Source organism: Ailuropoda melanoleuca, chromosome 14, assembly GCF_002007445.2.
Source record: "Ailuropoda melanoleuca isolate Jingjing chromosome 14, ASM200744v2, whole genome shotgun sequence".
Lineage (NCBI taxonomy): Eukaryota > Metazoa > Chordata > Mammalia > Carnivora > Ursidae > Ailuropoda > Ailuropoda melanoleuca.
This window is the reverse complement of record NC_048231.1, coordinates 6,561,472-6,582,618: the sequence shown is the minus strand read 5'-3', so window position 1 is coordinate 6,582,618 and position 21,147 is coordinate 6,561,472. Positions and strand designations below refer to the sequence as shown.

General features: G+C 39.0%; 1 protein-coding gene across 4 annotated transcripts in view; it reads left to right on the top strand.

The window, feature by feature from the left end:
* Positions 1-21,147, top strand: part of ESR2 (estrogen receptor 2) — a 70,269-nt gene that overhangs the window by 11,550 nt on the left and 37,572 nt on the right. For all 4 annotated transcript variants that reach the window (XR_004620147.1, XR_004620145.1, XR_004620146.1 and 1 more), the window contains exons 2-4: positions 1,591-2,048; positions 3,859-4,031; positions 15,632-15,748. Coding sequence is in view for 1 of the 4 variants with exons in the window: in XM_002914160.4 (XP_002914206.3) it covers positions 1,630-2,048; positions 3,859-4,031; positions 15,632-15,748 (709 nt within the window). In the remaining 3 variants the exon portion in view is untranslated. The remainder of the gene's footprint in view (positions 1-1,590; positions 2,049-3,858; positions 4,032-15,631; positions 15,749-21,147) is intronic.

Genomic DNA, 21,147 nt, shown 5'->3' with positions numbered 1-21,147 from the left:
GGATCTCTGAACCCTTTGGAGTTTATTCTGGCATATGTGCTTTTTCCAATGGTGTTCTGCTGTCCAGTGTTTTCTCCATGATTTGAAATATCACCTTTATCATATGCCAAATTTCCAAAAACTTTTGAGTTCTTGAATTTTCTATTTTGGGATTTTCTATTCTGTTATGCAGTAGTCAGGGTCCAATCAGGAGATAGAAACTACACAGTTCAACAGGGGAGTTTTAATATAAAGAATAACCATGGGGACGCCTGGGTGGCTCAGTTAGTTAAGTATCTGCCTTCCGCTCAGTTCATGATTTCAGGGTTCTGGGATCAAGTCCTGCATAGGGCTCTCTGCTCAGTGGGGAGCCTGCTTCTCCCCCTCCTCCTGCTCGTGCTTTCTCCCTCTCTGTCTCTCAAATCTTAAAAAAAAAAAAAAAAAAAAAAAAAAAAAAGCTGATAAGAGATTAAGTATAATATGTAAGTAAACTATCAGTGGCACCCGAGGGCTGAGGGAGAGCACCCAAGGAAGGACAGATTGAGAAGGGGTTCAGACCTTGGGAAAGGTGGGTGGGCCACTAACTAGCAGAGATTTTGGTTTAGCCAGGCCAGAGCTGCAGTAGGGTTGCTGGGCAGGCAACAGAACAGCCTCCGGGGTGCAGCTGGGACCAGGCGATCAGCAATTGGCGGCATGGTTGTGCCCTGGGAGTCTAGGTGCCTGCCGGCTGGGGGATTGTCGCAGTGTGCAGGTGGCACAAGGCGAGGAGGTTTGTACAAGGAACGACTACTTTGTGACTCCTTGGGTCACAGTCCGGACAGGTGGCTGTAGAAAGGTTATCCCCACCCCGTCGCTGCAAGGTTGGAGAGGGACCTCGTTCTGGACCCGCGGCGGGGCCAGACTCCATAGGCTGTTCTCACCCCCCACAACGCAGACCTCTGCGCCGGCCAGAAATTACAGAGGCCTCTCCCTCCTTTGGTGTCCCTGCAGCGCCCTCTACTGAGAACTCTTAGCATTGCGCTCACTTTCACCGCGTAAAGCAACTCCAGCGCTTACCGTAGGCTATATATTGAAGGGTATGTTGAAAGCTGAGAAGGAATAAATTGATAACTGACGTGGGCACGTTAGCCTGTCTGTTCATTGTGTTTTATTACTGGTGACTCGTTGTGTATTTGAATATCTGTTAATGCTGTCCCTGCTCACTGACCTGCTCTTTCAAGGTTTTCTTGGTTATTCTTGTTCATTTTTCCATAAGAACTTTAAAATAAACTTATCTAGTTCCAGAAGAAAAAAAACCTTGGCATTTTAATATCATCCTGCATTTTTTAATTTTTGAAATTATAATAAATTCTTGTGGTTAAAATAAATTCTTGTAGCTAACAACAACAAAAGAAATAAAGAAGTAAATAAAGTAGCAAATGAGAATTCCATGCCTCCCATTCACAATCCTTGAGGTTAATATTTCTGAGTCTTTCAGGATGTTTTTCTAAGGTGTGTGTGTGTGTGTGTGTGTGTGTGTGTGTGTGTGTGTGTAAGTAATAAATATATTTGGACGTTTTGAATGGCTAGGCCTGTAGCTCTAACTAAGAAATGTCTTTTGTTTTTCTCTAGAACCATCATCCCTGCCTGTGAGTCTTTGAGAACAGTACAATGTCTCTTTGTGCCTCTTCTCACAAAGAGTTTCCTCAGCTGTTACCTATTCAAGATATGGATATCAAAAACTCACCATCTAGCCTTAACTCTCCTGCCTCCTACAACTGCAGCCAATCTGTCCTACCCCTGGAGCATGGCCCCATATATATACCTTCCTCCTATGTAGAGAGCCGCCATGAATATTCCGCCATGACATTCTATAGCCCTGCTGTGATGAACTACAGCATTCCCAGCAGTGCCAATAGCTCCGAAGGTGGACCCGGTCGACAGACCACAAGTCCAAATGTGTTGTGGCCAACTCCTGGACACCTCTCTCCCTTAGCGATCCATTGTCAGTCATCACTTCTGTATACAGAGCCTCAAAAGAGTCCTTGGTGTGAAGCAAGATCATTAGAACCCACCTTACCTGTAAACAGGTAAATTCAGTCTTCATTCTGAATTGTACTCCAGGGGCATTATTCAAATCACTTTATGATTTAGTGAGAAGTATTCAAGGTCTTTATTCATTACAGAGATTACTTAGAACACCTAACACATAGGATTTTCTGATTTCTAGAATATCTATTTTAATATTCTAATGCTTGTTAAAAGGTAAGCTTGTAGATCTGGGTTTTGGGGAGAATTCACTATCATGACTACTGTTTTTAGACATTAAAGATTGAACTTAAATTCCTTTTCTCTTGATGAAGTGATGTGGGTTTGAAAAATTTTTACTTTACCTTCAAGTTAGATCCTTCTTATCTTGTAGTGAAATCACAATTTACCATTCATGACACATTGTGTCCAGGATAAAAGCAGCTGTGGCAGTATTACTACTTAAATGAAATACACTGCACACATGAAGCCTGAAAAGACAATAATTTGGTTTAAGCTTTTTAGCAGTGAACTAAAATGACGTTTGATAAAGATCAGGTCTAAATGTAGACTTTAGTTGAAATTTCTTGAAGCTCAAAAGAGTACTTGTGTTCTTCAGAAGCAAGGTAACGTGATGGTTATTTCCACTTAATTTGTAACATGTTTAATGAAAATTATAGCTATGGAGGGAAGAGGATGTGTCGGGAGAAAGATGAGGAGGAGATAAATTTCTAAAACAACCAAAGTATTAAGTCATTGCGTATTAGATGTTGAAATTTGTTACTTTGAAATGCTGTCGTAACACTTTGAGAAAGCCATATTACATAGTAATTCTATTAAAAAAAAAACTTCGTTGGCAAAAGAGAATATAAACATTGTATATAACTTTTTTAAAGTACTGTTTTTCACTCAGCCTTCAAGGGAAGACTTTTGTTTCTGAGCATGAGCTCTAATGAGAGTAAATTAACCCATAGTATAATTGTCTTCATTTATAAATCAATCATACCTCTAACATTTCCTTTCCAAAAGAAACATGGCCCAGCAAAATTAGGAGCTAACCATGTGTACTTTTGGTCTCTGCTGGTACTGCCTTGATGGGCTGTCTCTCTAGGGATCCGTTGCCCCTCTCCCCAGCACTGAGCACTTGCTTCCATCAAAACCTTCTCTAAGGACAGGCACGGGTCCACTTTCTTCCCCTATCTCCTCCTTTCTCTTTTTCTTCTCTCTGCCCTTCCCTGCCCTTCTCTACTCTTTCTCTCTCTCTTTAAACCAAAGAATAGCATTCACTTCAATATAACTTAAAATCCGTTTGTTAACTCCTCTTTAAGTTATTTTCATTCTAGATGTTCATTTTACATTGCAGACTGAAAGATTCTGTTCCCCCTTTAAATGGGAACTCTGAAGGGCTATTTAGCAACACTTGGGAATGGCTGATACTTGAAGATGGTTAGGTAAATTTAGGCCCATTCATACAGTGTTAATGAATTCCAGCAACTATGGAAGGCTATTGTACACCCTTCTTGTGGTTCAGACCTGCAGGTAAGACTCGCTCTGGTCACTTATTACACTCAGAGATGTGCAACCTGATGGCTACAACTGGCCATCTGTAGTTACTAGTCCTCACCAGCGCTGCATGGATGGGCATAGCCTTGCGGAACCACTTTCAAACACCAGTCATTCCTAACAGTGTGACTCTTCATAGATCTGATATCAGCAACAAAGGCCGTGCTTGATTAGATTTGCTGGAATATATTTATCATGAGCCCTGGAAGGCAAAGAGGTAAATTAACCAGGGTTCATGCAATTGTTTTTCTAGAAAGTCCATCTTTTCTCTTAATGCTATCTTACAACGAATGTTTTCTTTGCCCCCAGAGAGACGCTGAAAAGGAAAGTTAGTGGGAGCAGTTGTGCCAGCCCCGTTACTAGTCCAAGTCCAAAGAAGGATGCTCACTTCTGTGCGGTCTGCAGCGATTACGCATCTGGATATCACTATGGAGTCTGGTCGTGTGAAGGATGTAAGGCCTTTTTTAAAAGGAGCATTCAAGGTACAAGAGTATTGTTAGCTGCTTCTTTAGTTTTCTGCTTTTGCTCTCAAATAATTTTGTAGATGACCTGGCAGAAATGTCACTGTTGGCCTGTTCGGTACAAAGTACTTGATAAGCCGTTCAGAGGATCATGTGTGTTTGGGGATGGGGTGGATGGTGGAGTGGATTGTTTCAAGTATAGAGCACCTTATCTGTAATTGTGGATCTCAACCCCAGAGCCCCAGAACTTGAATGGATCTCCTCCCACCATCACCCATCACCATCTTCTTGGGAAGAGACACCTAGTTACAACTCTTGTATATCTCTTCCTGCTTTTTGATTTGTGGTTACCATGGTTACAATTAGGTTTGTATATAACATGCATATAGTAATTTATATTAAGTTGATGATCTCTTAACTTTGAACCCATTCTTTACTCCTCCCCGACTCCCCTCCCCTGCTGTATTTTAGATATATGGTGTCATACTTAACATCCTTTTATTTTGTGAATCCCGTGACTGATTTTTTTTTTTTTTAAAGATTTCATTTTTTTATTTGAGAGCAAGAGCGCTAGCAAGAGAGAGAACAAGCAGGGGGAGAGGGAGAAGCAGGCTCCTCACTGAGCAAGGAGCCCAATGCAGGACTCGATCCTAGGACCCTGCGATCATGACCTGAGCTGAAGGCAGATGCTTAACCGACTGAGCCACAAAGGTGCCCACTTGACTGATTTTTATAGGTATATTTAATTTTATTGCTTTAGTGCTCCCTAGTTTTCTTACTCCTGCTTATGGCCTTTCCACTCAAAGGGTCCCTTTTACCATTTCTTGTAGGGCTGGTTTACTGGTCATGAATTCCTGTAACTTTTGTTTGTGTGGGAAACTCTGTCTCTCTTTTCTGAATGAGAGCATTGCTGGATAGAGTATTCTTGGCTGTAGGTTTTTTTCTTTCAGCACTTGGAAGTGTATCATACCACTTTATTCTGGCCTACAAAGTTCTGCTGAAAGATCAGTTGACAGCCTTATGGGATTCCCCTTGTATGTAACTGTTTGCTTTTCTATTGATGCTTTTCAGATTCTCTCTTTATCATTACTTTTTGCTATTTTAATATTATGTGTCTTGGTGTAGACCTCCTTGGGTTGATTTTGTTGAGGGCTCTCTGTGCTTCCTGGATCTGCATTTCTGTTTCCTTTCCCACATTCGGGAAGTTTTCAGGTATTATTTCTTCAAACATATTTTCTGCCCCCTTTTCCCTCTCTTCTGCTCCTGGGACCCTTGTAATGAAAATGTTGTTATGCTTGATGGTGTTGCTTAGTTCCCTAAGTCTGTTTTCATTTTTTATTTCTCCCCCGTCTCTTCTGTTCAGCTTGATTGCTCTCCATTATTCTGTCTTCCAGGTTGCTGATCTGTTCTGTTTTTTATAGTGTACTATTTATTCCATCTAGTGCATTTTTACTTTTAGTTATTGAGTTGTTCATCTCTGATTGGTTCTTTATGTTTTCTATTTTTTTGTTAGGAGTTTCACTGAGGTCCTCCAGTCTTTTCTCCAGTCCAATGAGTATCCTTATGACCATTACTTTAAATTCTCTCTCGGGTGGGACGCTTGGGTGGCTCAGTGGGTTAAGCGTCTGCCTTCAGCCCAGGTCCTGATCCTGGAGTCTGGGGATCGAGGTCAGTGTCAGGCTCTCTGCTCAGTGGGGAGACTGTTTCTCCCTCTGACCCTCCCCCCTCTCATGCTCTCTCTCTCTCTCTCTGTCTCTCAGGTAAATAAATAAAATCTTTAAAAATAAGTAACATGTCTGTTAGAGAATTTCTTATCTATTTCATTTAGGTCTCTCACTGTGATTTTGTCCTGTTCTTTCATTTGGCACATGTTCCTCTGACTCCTCATTTTGTCTAGCTCTGTGTGTCTCTTTCTATGTGTTCAGAAAGTCAGCTATATCTCCTGCTCTTGAAAGCAGTAGCTTTATGAAGAAGAGGTTCTCTAGTGCCCTGCAGTGTAATGTCCCCTGTTCACCAGACTTGGGGCTTCAGGGGTGTCACCTATGTGTGTTGTATGCACCCTACCATAGTGGCTGAGCTGCTTTTGCCTTTTATTCAGTTGTCTGCAATGGCTCTCTTTGCCTGTTGTGAGCAGGATTTGGTCCCTGCATTGTTAATGGACCAATCTGGAGCCACCTTGGGCTTGAGTTAGATCAGGGAACTAAAGAGACTCTGGGGTGCGGGGGAGGGAAAGGGCACCACCAGCTCCTTTGTTCCTGGGGAAGTCCGCCAGTGACCCCTGTCCCTCCAGCACATACTGAGTTCCCTCTCATATACCCCAGGCATTTTTCAAACTGCTGCTTCTATGCTGTGTTTCCATGGGGCTGTTTGTTGTACTGTCTCTTTAAGGGCAGAGAGACTGTTTCCTTTTGCCCTCCCAGCTCTCTGAGCCAAGCCTGCTGATTTTTAAATTTCTACCTGTTAAGCCCTGTTCATTGTAAGAACTCCTAAAATTATCCCCCTCTGATTTTCAAAGCCAGATGTTATGGGAATTCATCTTACCTGTGTGAGTTCCCCATACTTGGGGTACCTGGTGTGATAGTCTATTCCTCTCCCCTCTCCAAGCGTGTGGGTCCCTCCTTCCCATGGACAGTCCCATAGGTCTGTCCCCATAGGCTTGTTTAGCTCCCAACTACCTTTTCACCCTTCCTACCCTCTTCAGTGTGGCCTCTTCTCTACATTTATCTGTGGAGAGCCTGTTCTGCCAGTCTTTGGGTCATTTTCTGGGTTATTTACACTGATGGGCTATTATCTAGTTGTATCCATGGGAGGAGGTGAGCTTAAGACCTTCCTATTCTGCCATCTTCCCCAGAAGTCCCTAGTTACAACACTTGTGAAGATAAAGCTTGGAAAAAATGTGCTTGTTAGGAATTACAAAGATTGTTTCTTCCTTTAACTTATGTTTAATATTTGGCATGTATAAGAGTCATGATGGTGGGATGGTTCCTAATAGAATCCAGAGGGTGATGAAGGGTAGAATGTTAGTAGTTAAGAGCTGCCTTCCTGCAGATCCCCTGAAATTCACCCTGTATAGATGACCACTTATTTTTCCTGGATCTTCCACTTAGTAGCTCTATGACTTTACGTCCTAGCCTGTTTCCTCTTCTGTGAAATGGAGATACTTAATCGTTTTAAAGATAAAACGGGGGGTGCCTGGGTGGCTCAGTTGGTTGAGTGTCCAACTCTTGATTCTGGCTCAAGTCATGATCTTAGGGTCATGGGTTTGAGCCCTGTGTCAGGCTCTATGCTCAGTGGGGAGTCTGCTTGAGATTCTCTTTCCCTCTCCCTCTGCCCCTCCTCCCATTCCCACACACTCTCTCTAAATAGGTAAATAAATAAAAATCTTTTAAAAAAATAAAAATAAAATGAAGTTGGTTATATGAAAATATTTAGTCATTTATAAACATCATCCAAATTTAAGCTATTCTAGCTTTTCTTCTAACTCTTCTGTATTGAGATAACAACATCTTTTCTTTCTTCTTTGTATTTTTCTTCTAATCCTAATCATATTTAAACCCACCTTCTCTAAAATCTTTGTAGTTGGGTGGATCAGGGCCCTCTGCCATTTTTTTTTTTTAAGATTTTATTTATTTGACAGAGATACAGCCAGCGAGAGGGAACACAAGCAGGGGGGAGTGGGAGAGGAAGAAGCAGGCTCCTAGCATAGGAGCCTGATGTGGGGCTTGATCCCAGAACGCCAGATTCACTCCCTGAGCCGAACGCAGATGCTTAACAACTGTGCCACCCAGGCACCCCCCTCTGCCATTTTCAAACTTAATTTTATTGAAAGAAGAAAGAGTCACAGATAAAGCCTATGTCATCAAATATTATCAAAACATACGTTATAAATAAGCAAATAATACAACTTAACACACAACTTTTCATTCTGTATTTAACATAATTAGTGCTTTAATATTTTTACTTATGATAATTCTAGTAGTAAATTATAGGGCCAGGCCTACATCACTGCTATTATATAGTAAGAACAATTCAGATTTCTAAAACTTAGAACTGAACTCTTGATGTGATGACAATTCTCTATCTTGTCGAGATTCCAGAATTTTATTCCTTAAGGAAATCTTGACCCAGTGCAACTAACTATATCCTTTGAAAAGGATCCTTTTTATTTGCTGTTGGGGAAAAAAATCTGTACCTAAAATATCTTTGAACGCTTAGACTAAGGCTAATGACAATGACAAGGGAGTTTCCTCTGTTTTCCACATGTCCTTCCTTCCTGCCGCATGAGCCAAGAAACTATTGGGAAAGGGGAAAGAAATGTCACATTCTGAGTGTGCATAAGGGCAAGAGTGAGTGCTTTTACAGTTGCTTACTATGTGCATGATTGTTTCTTTGGACTCTTCATATTTTTGGCATCCTGTTATATAAAATGCATTGTTGTAACTGAAAATGGCCACCCAATTCTTTCTGTATATTGAGTGAAGTAAGAATGAAATGTATTTATCATATTATCGTTATTCATAATAAAAACTCTCAACAAAGGAGGTTTAGACAGGATATCTCAACATAATAAAAACCATATATGAAAATCCTACAGCTAACATTGTACTCGATGAAAAACTGAGAGTTTTTCCTCTAAGATCAGGAACAAGACAAGGATGTCCACTCTCACCACGTTTATTCAACATAGTGCTGGAAGTTCTAGCCACAGCAATCAGACAAGACAACAAATAAAAGGCACCCAAATTTTGTAAGGGAAAAGTAAAATTTTCACTATTTGTGGATGACATAGTATTATATATAGAAAACCCTAAAGACTCCCCCCAAAGCCAGTAGAACTGATAAATGAATTCAGTAAAGTTGCAGGATACAAAATTGACATGTGGAAGACTGTTGCATTTCTCTACACTAATAATGAAGTAGCAGAAAGAAATTAAGAAACCGTCCCATTTACAATTGCACCAAAAATAATAAAATGCTGAGGAATAAACTCAACCAAGGAGGACAAAGACCTGAACTCTGAAAACTATAAAACATCGATGAAAGAAATTGAAGATGACATAAACAAATGGAAAGATATTCCATGCTCATGGATTGAAAGAACAAATATTGATAGTGTCCACACTACCTAATATATGGATTCAGTGGATTCCCTATCAAAATACCAAGAGCATCTTTCACAGAGCTAGAACAAATAATACTGAAATTTGTATGAAGGCTCCTGAGAAACAGAAGCACTCTTGAGAAAGGACAACAAAGCTGGAGGTATCACAATCCCAGATTTCAGGATATACTACTTAGCTATAATAATCAAAACAGTGTGGTACTGGCACAGAAATAGACACATACATCAATGCAACAGAATAGAGAGCCCGGAAATAAACCCATGATTATATGGTCAATTAATCTTCAAAAAAAGAGGCAACAATATATAATGGGGAGAAAACAGTCTCCTCAATAAATGGTGCTGGGAAAACTGGGCAGCTACATGCAAAAGAATGAAACTAGACCATTTTCTTATACCATATACAAAAATAAACTCAAAATGGATTAAAGACCTAAATGTGAGACCTAAAACCATAAAATTCCTAGAAGAAAACATAGGCAGTAATCACTCTGAAGCCTTAGCAACGTTTTCCTAGGTATGTCTCCTGAGGCAAAGGAAACAAAAGCAAAAATAAACTATAGGGACTATACCCAAATAATAAGCTTTTGCACAGTGAAGGAAAGAAACCATCAACAAAACAAAGGTCAACCTGCTGAAAGGGAGATGGTATTTGCAATGATATATCCCTTAAGGGGTTACTATCCAAAATATATAAAGAACTTCTACAACTCAACACCAAAAAATTATAATCCAATTGAAAAATGGGCAGAGGACCTGAATAGACATTTTTCTAAAGAAGACCTCAGATGGTCAGCAGACACTTAAAAAGATGCTCACCATCACTAATCATCAGGGAAATGCAGATCAAGACCACAATGAGGTACCACCTCACACCAGTCAGAATGGCTAGAATCAAAACCACAAGAAGTAAGAAGTGTTGGTGAGGATGTGGAGAAAAGGGAACCCTCATGTTCTGTTGTTGGGAATGTAAATTGGTGCAGCCACTGTGGAAAACGGTATGGAACAAACTCAGAACATTGAAAACAGGATTACCATATGATCTAATAATTCCACTACTGGATATTTATCCAGAGAGAATAAAAACACTAATTCAAAAGGAGATGTGCACCCCAGTGTTCACTGCAGCATTATTTACAATAGCCAAGGTATGGTAACAACCTAGGTGTCCATCAATAGATGAATGGATAAAGAAGTTACACACGCAATGAAATATTACTCAGCCATAAAAAGGATGAGATCTTGCCATTTGCAACAACATGGGTGGACCTAAAAAGTATAAGGCTAAGTAAACTAAGTCAGACATAGAAAGACAAATACCATGTGATTTCTTTTTCTTTTCTTTTCTTTCTTTTTTTTAAAAGATTTTATTTATCAGAGAGCAAGAGGGAGAGTGTGAGCACAAGCAGGGGGAGCAAGAGGCAGAGGGAGAAGCAGACACCTCACTGAGCAAGGAGCCTGATGCAGGACTCGATCCCAGGACCCTGGGATCATGACCTGAGCTGAAGGCAGAGGCTTGACTGACTGAGCCACCTGGGTGTCCTAATACCATCTGATTTCACTTACATGTAGGACCTAAAAATAAATGAGCAAAGAACCCCCCCACCCCCCGCCAAAGCAGACTTTCAAATACAGAGAACAAACTAGTGGTTTGGGGGGTATGGTGGGGTGGGGGGGGGACGGGTGACATAAAAAGGATTAAGAGTTACAAACTTATAAAAGTTATAAAATAAGTCATAGCGATGAAAAGTACAGCATATGGAATATAATCAATAATACTGTAAAAGCATTGTTAGGTGACAGATGAGGACTGTGCTTTCATGGTGAGCACTGAGTACTGTATAGAATTGTTGAATCAAAATGTTATACACCTGAGCTTTTGTTTCCCAGACTTGCCTATGGTTTTACCACAGCTTGTTTGTCCTGGATTGTTATTCTCTTTTATTCCCTGCCAAAAAAATCCATCTTCTGGTTAAAAAAAAAAAAAAGTTATACACCCAAACCTAATATAATGTATGTTAATTATACTTTGATAAAATAAAAATAAAGGAAAAAATCTATCTAATCAATTTTCTCCACATTGTTTTATTAAATAAATCTATTCATTTTCATTGACTTTTTGAAAATAGGGAAGCTTATTTTTTTAGTTGAATTTGAGCTATAATTTCCATATAGTAAAATTCCTCTATTGTATAGCTTTACAAATTTTGAAAATGCATGTAGCCATTTATCCACATCATAATTAAGATCTGGAATGTTACCCTCAGTCCAAAAAGTCCCTGCAGGCCCATTGCCCCCAATTTCCTCCCAACCTCCCAAGCCCTGGTAGCCATTGATCTATTTTTTTAAAATTTTTTATTATGTTAGTCACCATACAGTACATCATTAGTTTTTGACGTAGTGTTCCATGATTCATTGTTTGCGTATTTTCTTTCCCCATATTTTTGCCTTTTGCTAGAATGTCATAGGATTGAATCATAAAGTATGTAACCATCTGTGTATCACTTCTTTCACGTATCCTGATGCTGTTAAGATTTATCCATGTTTGTTGTATGTACCAGTGGTTCACTCCTTTTTGTTACTGGGTATCATTCCAACATAGAGATGTACCATAGTCTATTCATTTGGGATGTTTCCAGTTTTGTGCTATTTTGAATAACACCCTCTCTGTAGACCTATATTTTTGTTTTTCTTGGGGGTTACCTAGGAGTAAAATTACTGGCTGTGTATGATAAGTATATGTTTAATTTTATAAGAAACTAGCAAACTGTTTTCCAAAGTGGTTGAAGCATGTTGTACTCTCAACAGTAACATATGGGACTTCAGTTGCTCTACATCCTTGTAAAAATCCTTGTATTGTAGCCTTTTTAAAGGTCTTAGATATTCTGTTGGGCATGTAATTGTGTCTCGTGGTTTTAATTTACGTTTCCCTGATTACTGACCATTTTGACCATCTTGTCATGTGTTCATTGATTTCTCTCTCTCTATATTAAGTCTTATATATACTGTTTTATTCTGTTCTGTTGACCTAGTTCTTCATTCTTATAAGTGCTACATTATTTTAACTATTATAGTTTTATTTTTTACTTCTATTATAATTTTATAATGCATTTTAATACATACCAATATAAATACCTCCTATTTTAAAAGTATTCTGGCTATTTTCTTTTGTTTATTTATCAATAGGGACATTAGAATAATTTTATTAAGTGGCCTCCCATCCTTAATATTAAGAAAAGTGGAGAATTATTTTGGAAGGAATCTTTGTAATAGCCCTCACATCAAGAACATTTTATGTCTCCAGTTATTTAGGCCTTTTATATCTCTTTTACAGTTTTGTTAGTTTTTTAAAAAATATATATCTAGTACATTTCTCAGTGGTATTTCTGTAAATATCATTCATTGGGGGCTATTTTATATTCATGTATAACGGTAATACTATTCACTTTCATATTGGTATTCATAATAAGCTTTTATCATTGTCCTTCGAAAGTTTAAATTTATTTGAGCGCTGCTCACGGATCTTTAATGCTTTGCTTTTTACGGCTTTAGAGGCTGAGCTTTAAATGGGAAGCTCTGACAGCTGGTAGGTTATGTAGAAGATTCTTATCTTGGAGGCACATATTCCGTTAGTTGGGGTTTATTTGGCTTTGAAGTCATGAAGGATGTCCTGAGGGAACAAGACGCAAGGTCGTCGCCTGCTGTTGAGGGATAAGAGTGCCAGCGGGGGTGCGGGTGATAAACATTGCTCTGTTGTTGAAGGGACAACCCTGGGAGGCTAAACTGAGCTGAAACTCAGATCTACTTATCCCAAGTCCAGTGCTCTCTCTCCCCTCCATGTGGTTGTATATAAATGACAACAGGTATTCAGACAGGCTCACTCAATAATTTTGTAGAGAGTACAGAGATAATCTGTTTTAGATGATAAAAACATTTTCCTATAAAGCTTTGTATCTTAAAGAATTAGCTACATATTTTGCTTTTAATTTTGCTTTGAACTTTTCTCTGAGTTCTATTAGTATGGAATAGTGTGCTTCTCAGACTGTTGCACGGAACAAAACATTTTATTTGTTTTTGGCGGGGGGCAGAGAAAGAGGGAGAGAGAGAATCCCCAAGCAGATTCTGCATTGAGCGCAGAGCCCGACATGTGGCTCGATCTCACAACCCTGAGATCATGACCTGAACTGAAATCAAGAGTCAGATGCTTCACTGAGGGAGCCACCCCGGTGCTGCTCCAAGAAAGCCATTTTAATATGTGAGGTACTTCTTGTAGTTTGAGGAGGACTTTTTTTCCTTTTTTGTCAGAAGTGAATTCAATTACCCTGACCTTCTTGCATAAGACATTTCCTAGGCTATTTTTATTTAGTGTGTTCATATTATTGTGCTTTGATTTTTTTTAAAGTAAAATGATCTTTTAAAATAAACCCTGAGGGGGAAAAAATGAACCTCTAGTCCCTTAAATGCTTATTGTTATAAACCTCTTTATAAAACTGAAAAGGATGACATCATGTATTCTTTGAATTTTTAGAAGGTCCTTGAAAGATTGCTGCTGTGATGGAAAGTACTGTGAGGTTACATTTATCTTCTAGCCATAAAGCCTTATGTTCTAGAGGGCAATGGAAAGTTTCCAACTGAAAATCTATCTTGGCTTTTAAAATATAATTTATTTTGGAATATTATAAATGAGGATAAAAGCAGTGACAAGATAATTATCTGTTCTTTAAAAAAAAAAAAGTTATACCTTATATTATCCCCTACTCTTGAGTGTGTGTGGAACCTGTAAATATGAGAGTTGCTCCCTTGGTTGGGTTATCTTATATGGCAAGTGGTATTGGGAGAGTCTCATGATTATGCTATACTTATGCTGCAAGACTCCATCATAATGGAGTGAGGACAGACTGGAAGTCAGAGAAGCGCCCCTCCTGGTCTGGACGAAAGCAAGCATGTGCTGTGAAGTGCTTTCGGGCGGGGAACTGGTTCCTCTACAAGTAGACAGCAGCGCTCAGCTGCTGGCCAGCAAGAAAAACGGGACCCTTGTTCTAACAGCTGCAAGGAGCTGATTCTGCAAACCTCTTGTATGAGCTTGGAATAGGACCCTGAGCTTCAGATGAAACCACAGCCCAGCCAACACCTTGATCACAGCTTTTAAAACCCTGAGTAGAGTAAGCTGTGCCTGGATTCTTGACTGGTGGAAATGAGATGATACATTTGTTTGGTTTTAAGCTCATAAGTCTGTAGAAATTTATCGTGCAGCATGGAAAACTAAAACCGTGACCTGAAGAAGATTATTGAACTGAGCTAACGTGTTTTCTTTTGAAAAATGGGAATCCTAGTTCTTCATAGGGAAGCTATAGGATTACATGAAATTATAAAGTATCTGGAAATCAGTGGGTAGTCAGAAATGTTGGCATGCCGGGCTTCCTGCACATGGCTGGTATGAGGGGCACTTGACCGTGGTTTCTGCATCTCTGGAGTAAGTGGTCCTTCTGTTTCTAGAACTGTGCAGCCTGCGCCTTTGCTGCCCCCACAGGCTGGCTCAGGGAATGATGGTAAAGTCACAAACAACTGAATTTCAATTTGTGTTTGGTTGAACAAGTGTTACTGGAATCTACCTGAAGTGAGAATTATAAAACTTGATTTTGGTCCAATCGTGGAACCATGTTTTTTGGTCCAGGGATTGGGGAGGGTGGCTCTACTTCTCAAAGCTCGGCCCTGAGCTCTGGGTTGAGTTCCGGTCTGCACCACATGTTTCCACATTCTCCTTGGACCAGCAGCTACCTCAGGCATTTTGTTTTTTCTCTTGGGAGCTCAAGAAGCCAAGCCAGACTGTTGGAATATCCCATCTACTAACTTACCACTGGCTAAAGCAAGTTTCATGGCCAAGCTCAACATCAGTTGGTGGGCAAGCACACTCGAGTGTACTGAAAGGTTACAGGGCTGAGGGAGGCAGTGGAAAATGGAGAACAATAATCACCACAAGCCTCTAGTGCCAGTTCCTTTGTTCTTCAAGTTGCTCATTTCTTTATCCTCTTAGTGATTAGTTTCATTCTCTTATTTGACTGTGAATTCTCATAAAAATGTCATGTTAAATTCTGAAGAGGGATATACATAAAAGAATGCAAGCCATTGAATTTGGTGACCTAATGCACAAGGCCTGTTCTTGAGGAGATTCTGTGATTTGCAGCACCAATTTCAGGCAACTGTCTCACTTTCCGTATCCAAAGGAGAATATTTCTAATGTATCTTTTGAGAATTCGAATAACATGTGGAGAATAGCCTATTAGTCAAAGAGTAAGATATGGAAATATTCCTAGGTTTTCTTGACTCACCAAGAAGGCACTCATGAGGCCGAACTTTGGCCTTTGTATCTGTACCTATCATTAAGAAGATGTCGCCTACCTCTCAGCTGAGTAGCATTATTGCTGTTGTTGACCAGGAAGATATTTAATCAAGACAATGTAATAGTAAATAGCCTGCCTTTTTTCCCCCTCTGCTGTAGGACATAATGATTACATTTGCCCGGCTACAAATCAGTGTACGATAGATAAGAATCGGCGCAAAAGCTGCCAGGCCTGCCGACTTCGGAAGTGCTATGAAGTGGGAATGGTAAAGTGTGGTGAGTTTTTGCTTCCCTTTTCATCATGTGTGGGCTAGGACTTAGTCATTATCTTCAAGTACGTATACGCTGCCCCATTGGAGGGGGCATTGATTTGTTCCTTGTCGCTGTTGGAGGACAGAGCTGAGGTGAACAGGACCAGGTTACAGGACACATTTTGGCCCAACATAGGGAAGATCTTTCTACAATTCAAGTGGTCTGATGACACAATAGGCTGCTGCATGAATTCGAGAACTCTAGGCACTAAAGCACACAGCTGGGTTGGATGACCATCTGCCTGAGGCCTTGAGAAGTCTAAGGAGGAAGTTCTGGTAAATGTTCACAGTGAAAGCAGTGACAAGAAAGTAGACTACCTGGTGGGTTACTTGGATAGCTATGGGGAAGACTCAGGCCTATCCCCTATTAGCTTCCTAGAGAAGATCTATAGAGGGGTCAGAAACATGATAGAACTATGTAAAACACATAGAACACAGGTTCTGTTATGATGCATATCCACACATAGATGCTTACATCCATGAAAAACAAAGAAAAATGGGCACATTAGTATAACAACTGACAAGAATGCCTACATTCTGCTCTCTCCACCTGGCTAACTTCTGGTTCATTCGTCTGTACACACTTGCTGGTTTATGCACACTCACATCAGCTCTGCCTGTACTTTTCCCGTTATTCGGCTCGTCAATATTTTGCCTGTGATTAGTTGTAATTTCTCTCTTTGTTAACTATTTGAAAAATTTAAAACAAGAGTCTCTTCTCTCTGACAGTCTCTTAGGAGCTCTGCCTTTTGAACATTCTCTGTCTTTTTTTTTTTTTTAATGTATATAATAGATAAGACATCTTATCCAGCGATGTCACAGTACAGCAGAAGTCCTCTTATTTGATCACACTTCTCTGGCTTCCCAGAATCACTGATGTTTTCTGGGTTTTTTTTGTTTTTTTTGTTTTTTTTGTTTTTGGTAAAGTACCCCTGGCAAAGCCCGCGACCTCCCAGTGTGCGCTGGTTACTCTCTAAAACATTCCAGCATTTCTGTTCCCACCACTTCAGTTATATCCTTGTCAGTAACCAGTGGGTTTCTTCCAAAACCTATTTCTACTCATTGTAACTGTCAGATTATATAGTTTAATTAGAATTTATGCAAGCATATGAAAGAAGAGTAGGAAAAGACAGTCGTTTCTGTGAACGCTCTGGATAAAACTGTACAGGAGGGGCACCTGGCTGGCTCAGTCCGCTCTTGATCTTGGGGTTGTGAGTTCAAACTCTATGCTGGGTGTAGCACTTACATTAAAAAATACCCCCCAAATTGTAAAGGCCTAGTAGCTGTTGAGTTAGGTATGAGTGAGATTAAGGGGAGGGGTCATAAACTGAGAAAAATTCTGAATTTGGATTGCTTAGGATTGCCTAAGTTTTTGCTCTATTTTAACGAAGCTGAAATTGAAAATTCAGAGACAGCGTATCACGTATGTAAGAAAGTCACTTGTGATTCAAACTGATGGAGGTACTGAAGGAGAAAGCCTTGGCCCTTTGACAAAAGATTGCAAATCAGTGTTTCATATTTTAAGGTGAGTCTATTTTTTAAAAAGTGATTTATAATTTAGTGTTAGGATAAGAACGCTAGTACTGTCCTACCATCTGTTGGATAGCCAGCTGTAGCCCTGGCACTTCGGGACCAGGCAGGAGCACCTGCATATTCCGCCTGCAGGGGGCGGTGTGTGTGGCAGGAAGAACAGGAGGACAGGACTCCCAAACCCTGAAGCTCATTTTTTGCTTCATTACTTCTTGGGAATGGTGACTATGCTCAAACTTAACCTTTCTGGCCCTTGGTTTTCTTATCTTTGAAAAGAAGATATCTGTTTCACTGAGTTTTGTGAGGAATGCATGCAAAAAGAGACGTAAAGACCTAGCACAGTGTTTGGCACTAAATTTTAGTTTTCCTTCCTTTCTCTCTCCCTCTTTGAAGAGCTCATATAAATTATGACGAGTTTTAATGCAATACAGTCTTGCACAGGCAGAATATAGAGAGGTAGTTTAAAAAAATCTTTCATGACCCTTACTCAAAAGGGTATCTGCACCCCCATGTTCATAGCAGCGTTATTTATAACAGCGAAGGCATGGGAGCAACCTAACTGTCCATTGACAGGTGAATGGATAAAAAAGTTGGTGTGTGTGTGTGTGTATAAGAATGGAACGTTATCCATCCATTAAACACTCGCGCAAATCCTGCCATCTGTGACAACATGGATAGATCTTGAGGGCATTATGCTAAGTCAGAGAAAGACACGTACTGTATGATCTCACTTACATGTGAAAATCTAAAAAAAACCAAAAAAAAAAACAAAGACAAAAAAAACAAACCCAAACTCCTAGAAAAAGATACCAGATTTGTGGTTACCAGAGGCAGAGTGTGGGGGGAGAGGAAATTGGAGGGAATTGGAGAAAAGTGGTCAAGGGCACAAACGTCCAGTTACAAGATAAATAAGTACTAGCAATGTAACATACAGCATGATGACGTAATTAGCATTGCTGTATGACATATATGAAAGTTATTAAGAGAGTAAATCCTAAGAGTTCTGAAAGAAGAAATTCTTTTTTTTTCTTTACTTTCCCTCTTTATGGTATCTCTATGAGATGATGGATGCTAACTCAACTTGACTGTGGTTATCACTTCACAGTATACATAAACCAAACCATTGTGCCATACATCTTAAACTTACAGAGTGATATATGGCAATTATTTCTCAATAAAATTGGAAAAAATCTTTCATGGAAAACAGAACAAGAGAAAAGGTCATTGAATTTGGCCAAAAAATTAGGTAAGGCTGTCTAAGAAAAAAATATTTTATTATCTTTGGAGATTGTAAAAAAGATGAGATGGGTTGATACGCAAACAGTTGGATATTTAACCCTTTACTGACCGCAGAGAAGGCCCATTAGGAGTGAATTTTCCTAAGGATGCCTCCCTCCTTTCCCAGCACTCTTCTTGTCTGCCCTCTCAATAAACCCTCCATCCATATTCTTCTTTCTCTCCAGTCTTGGAAGATTAGGAACCTACCCTCATCCTGGATCCTCCTGCATCATTTCGCTTCCCCCTTTAGAAATTATGTCTCTTCTGCTATTGCCTTTTCCTTCCAATCTTGTGTTTTCAATGGAAATATTAATATGGTGGTTTAGATGGTGGGAGGATACCCACCCAGACTGACTCGAGGGATAAGGCTTCTTTATAAGGATATGCTGAAACGTAAATAGCCAGGAAAACAATCTGAAGAGCCACATGCTTGGTCTATACTCCTGTGTTGTGAGAATAAATCCACATCTTCCAGGTACCATCTCTTGATTCATCTGCCGTATGTATACATGAAAGGGATTTGATAGGTGGTATAAAGCGGTAAAAGCACCACCTGTGGATTCAGACAGCTGCTTGAGTTTATATGCTGCCTTCACTGTTTTCTAGTTTTGCCACCCTGGGCAGGTGATTTGAGCTCTCTTGTGCCTAGTTCCTCCTCTGTATTGTGGAGATGATAATAGCACCTGTCCTCTAGATTAGTTTTCAGAATGAAATCTGCTGTATATGATACACAAAGTCTGACATGTAGAAGCTTCCTGTAGGTGTTAGCTCTCGTTATTATCAGTTACCATTATTACCATTGTTGTTGTCATTGTCATCACCATTATCATCATCCTCTTTTCTCAGGGCTATTTACCACTTTCCAATACGGAGCACTCCTGTTTGGTAGATTCCCTCATCAGGCTTGTTCAGAGGCACACCGGGTGACTCTGCATAGATTATATGGGGAAAGCCATGGGCTATTGTCCTTGGTAGAAAACAGTGGGTTTCTTGCCAAGGGCTTTATGTTATTGATTTTAGAATCCCTAGGACTCAGTACAGGGCCCAGTATATAGGGCTTTGTAAGTGCACTTTGGTCAAATAAACTTGAGTGTATGGATTCATAAACCTTTCTCTTTGTATGTAAGCCTGTTTTGTAAACTCCTTTTCCTCATATACTCTACAAAAAGGAGATGTGTGATCAGAAAGGTGCTTTCTTAAACCAAACGTTTTGTTCCATTTTACCCTGGGTAAAATTACCCTTTACTGATCTTAAATAATACCTATAGCTCTCTATCTGATTACTAATAAAATGAATTAGATTTTAGACTTTTAGTTCTTTTAGTAAATACTACAGTTTGATTCAGTTATCTCTAGATAGAAAGAGCCCTTCCTTTTACTTTGATGAGCCAAGGTAAGAAGAAATTCAGATAAATTTTCTTGGGAACAAGTAATTTAAATGTATTCATACCTCCTAACTAACATTTCTTTTTAAAAATGAGGACAACTAAATTTAGTGAACAAACATAATGGTGGGAATATAGAAACTAGGCATATTGCAGATATAACTTTTAGGGTTTTTTTGTGTTGAGAGGGTTGCATATAAAAGTTGTACCCATGCTGATGACATCCTGACTTATGTGTTTCTTAATTTTCATTTTGTGTTTTTGTCTTTAACCAATAGATTTTTAGAAATATTTTTGTGCTAAACTTTATAGGGGCTTGGAAGTTATATTTTTTGTTATTTTTTGTGATCAAAAGAATATGATCTATGATATCAATTTTAGTTAAAATTATATTCATGAACTAGTATGTGATAATTTTTGCAAATTCCATGAGTTTTTATAGNATATTTTTTGTTATTTTTTGTGATCAAAGAATATGATCTATGATATCAATTTTAGTTAAAATTATATTCATGAACTAGTATGTGATAATTTTTGCAAATTCCATGAGTTTTTATAGCTCAAGCTTGTGAATTGTACAATTCCAATGTTCTGTATTCTGCCTTTTCCCCCAATTGTTTGTCAGTTGCTGAAGAAGATACATTAAAATAGGCATTATAATAATGTATTTGTCGATTTCTCTTTTTCTTTTAGTCACTTTTTGGTGTTATGTTTGTAGGTTGTGTTTTCTTGTTGTTTTGACGTTTATGGGTTTAGAATTATTTATCTTCCTTTTATAATCTGATGAGACCTTAATTTATGCCTTTTAAAGTTCATATTTTCTGATATTGTTAGAGTAACTGATTTATTTGGTTAATTTTTGCCTGTTATCTTTTCTATCCCTTTATTTTCAGTTTTCTGTGTGTTAGATGTATCCCTTACAAGAAGTCTGTGTGTAGATAGAAAAAAAAATGTGATCTCAGAGTTGCTCTTAATTGATGAATTTAGTCTATTTATGTTTATTGTGATCACTGATATTTGAATTCATTTCTGTCATCTTATTTTAGGATTTAAGCAATTTCATCATATATTTTTCTTTTTTTCCTTTTTGGGATTGATCCCATTTTCTTGTTTTATTTTTCCTCTTCTGCTAGTTTGGAAGTCATACATTCTTTTTTTTTTTTTTTTTTAG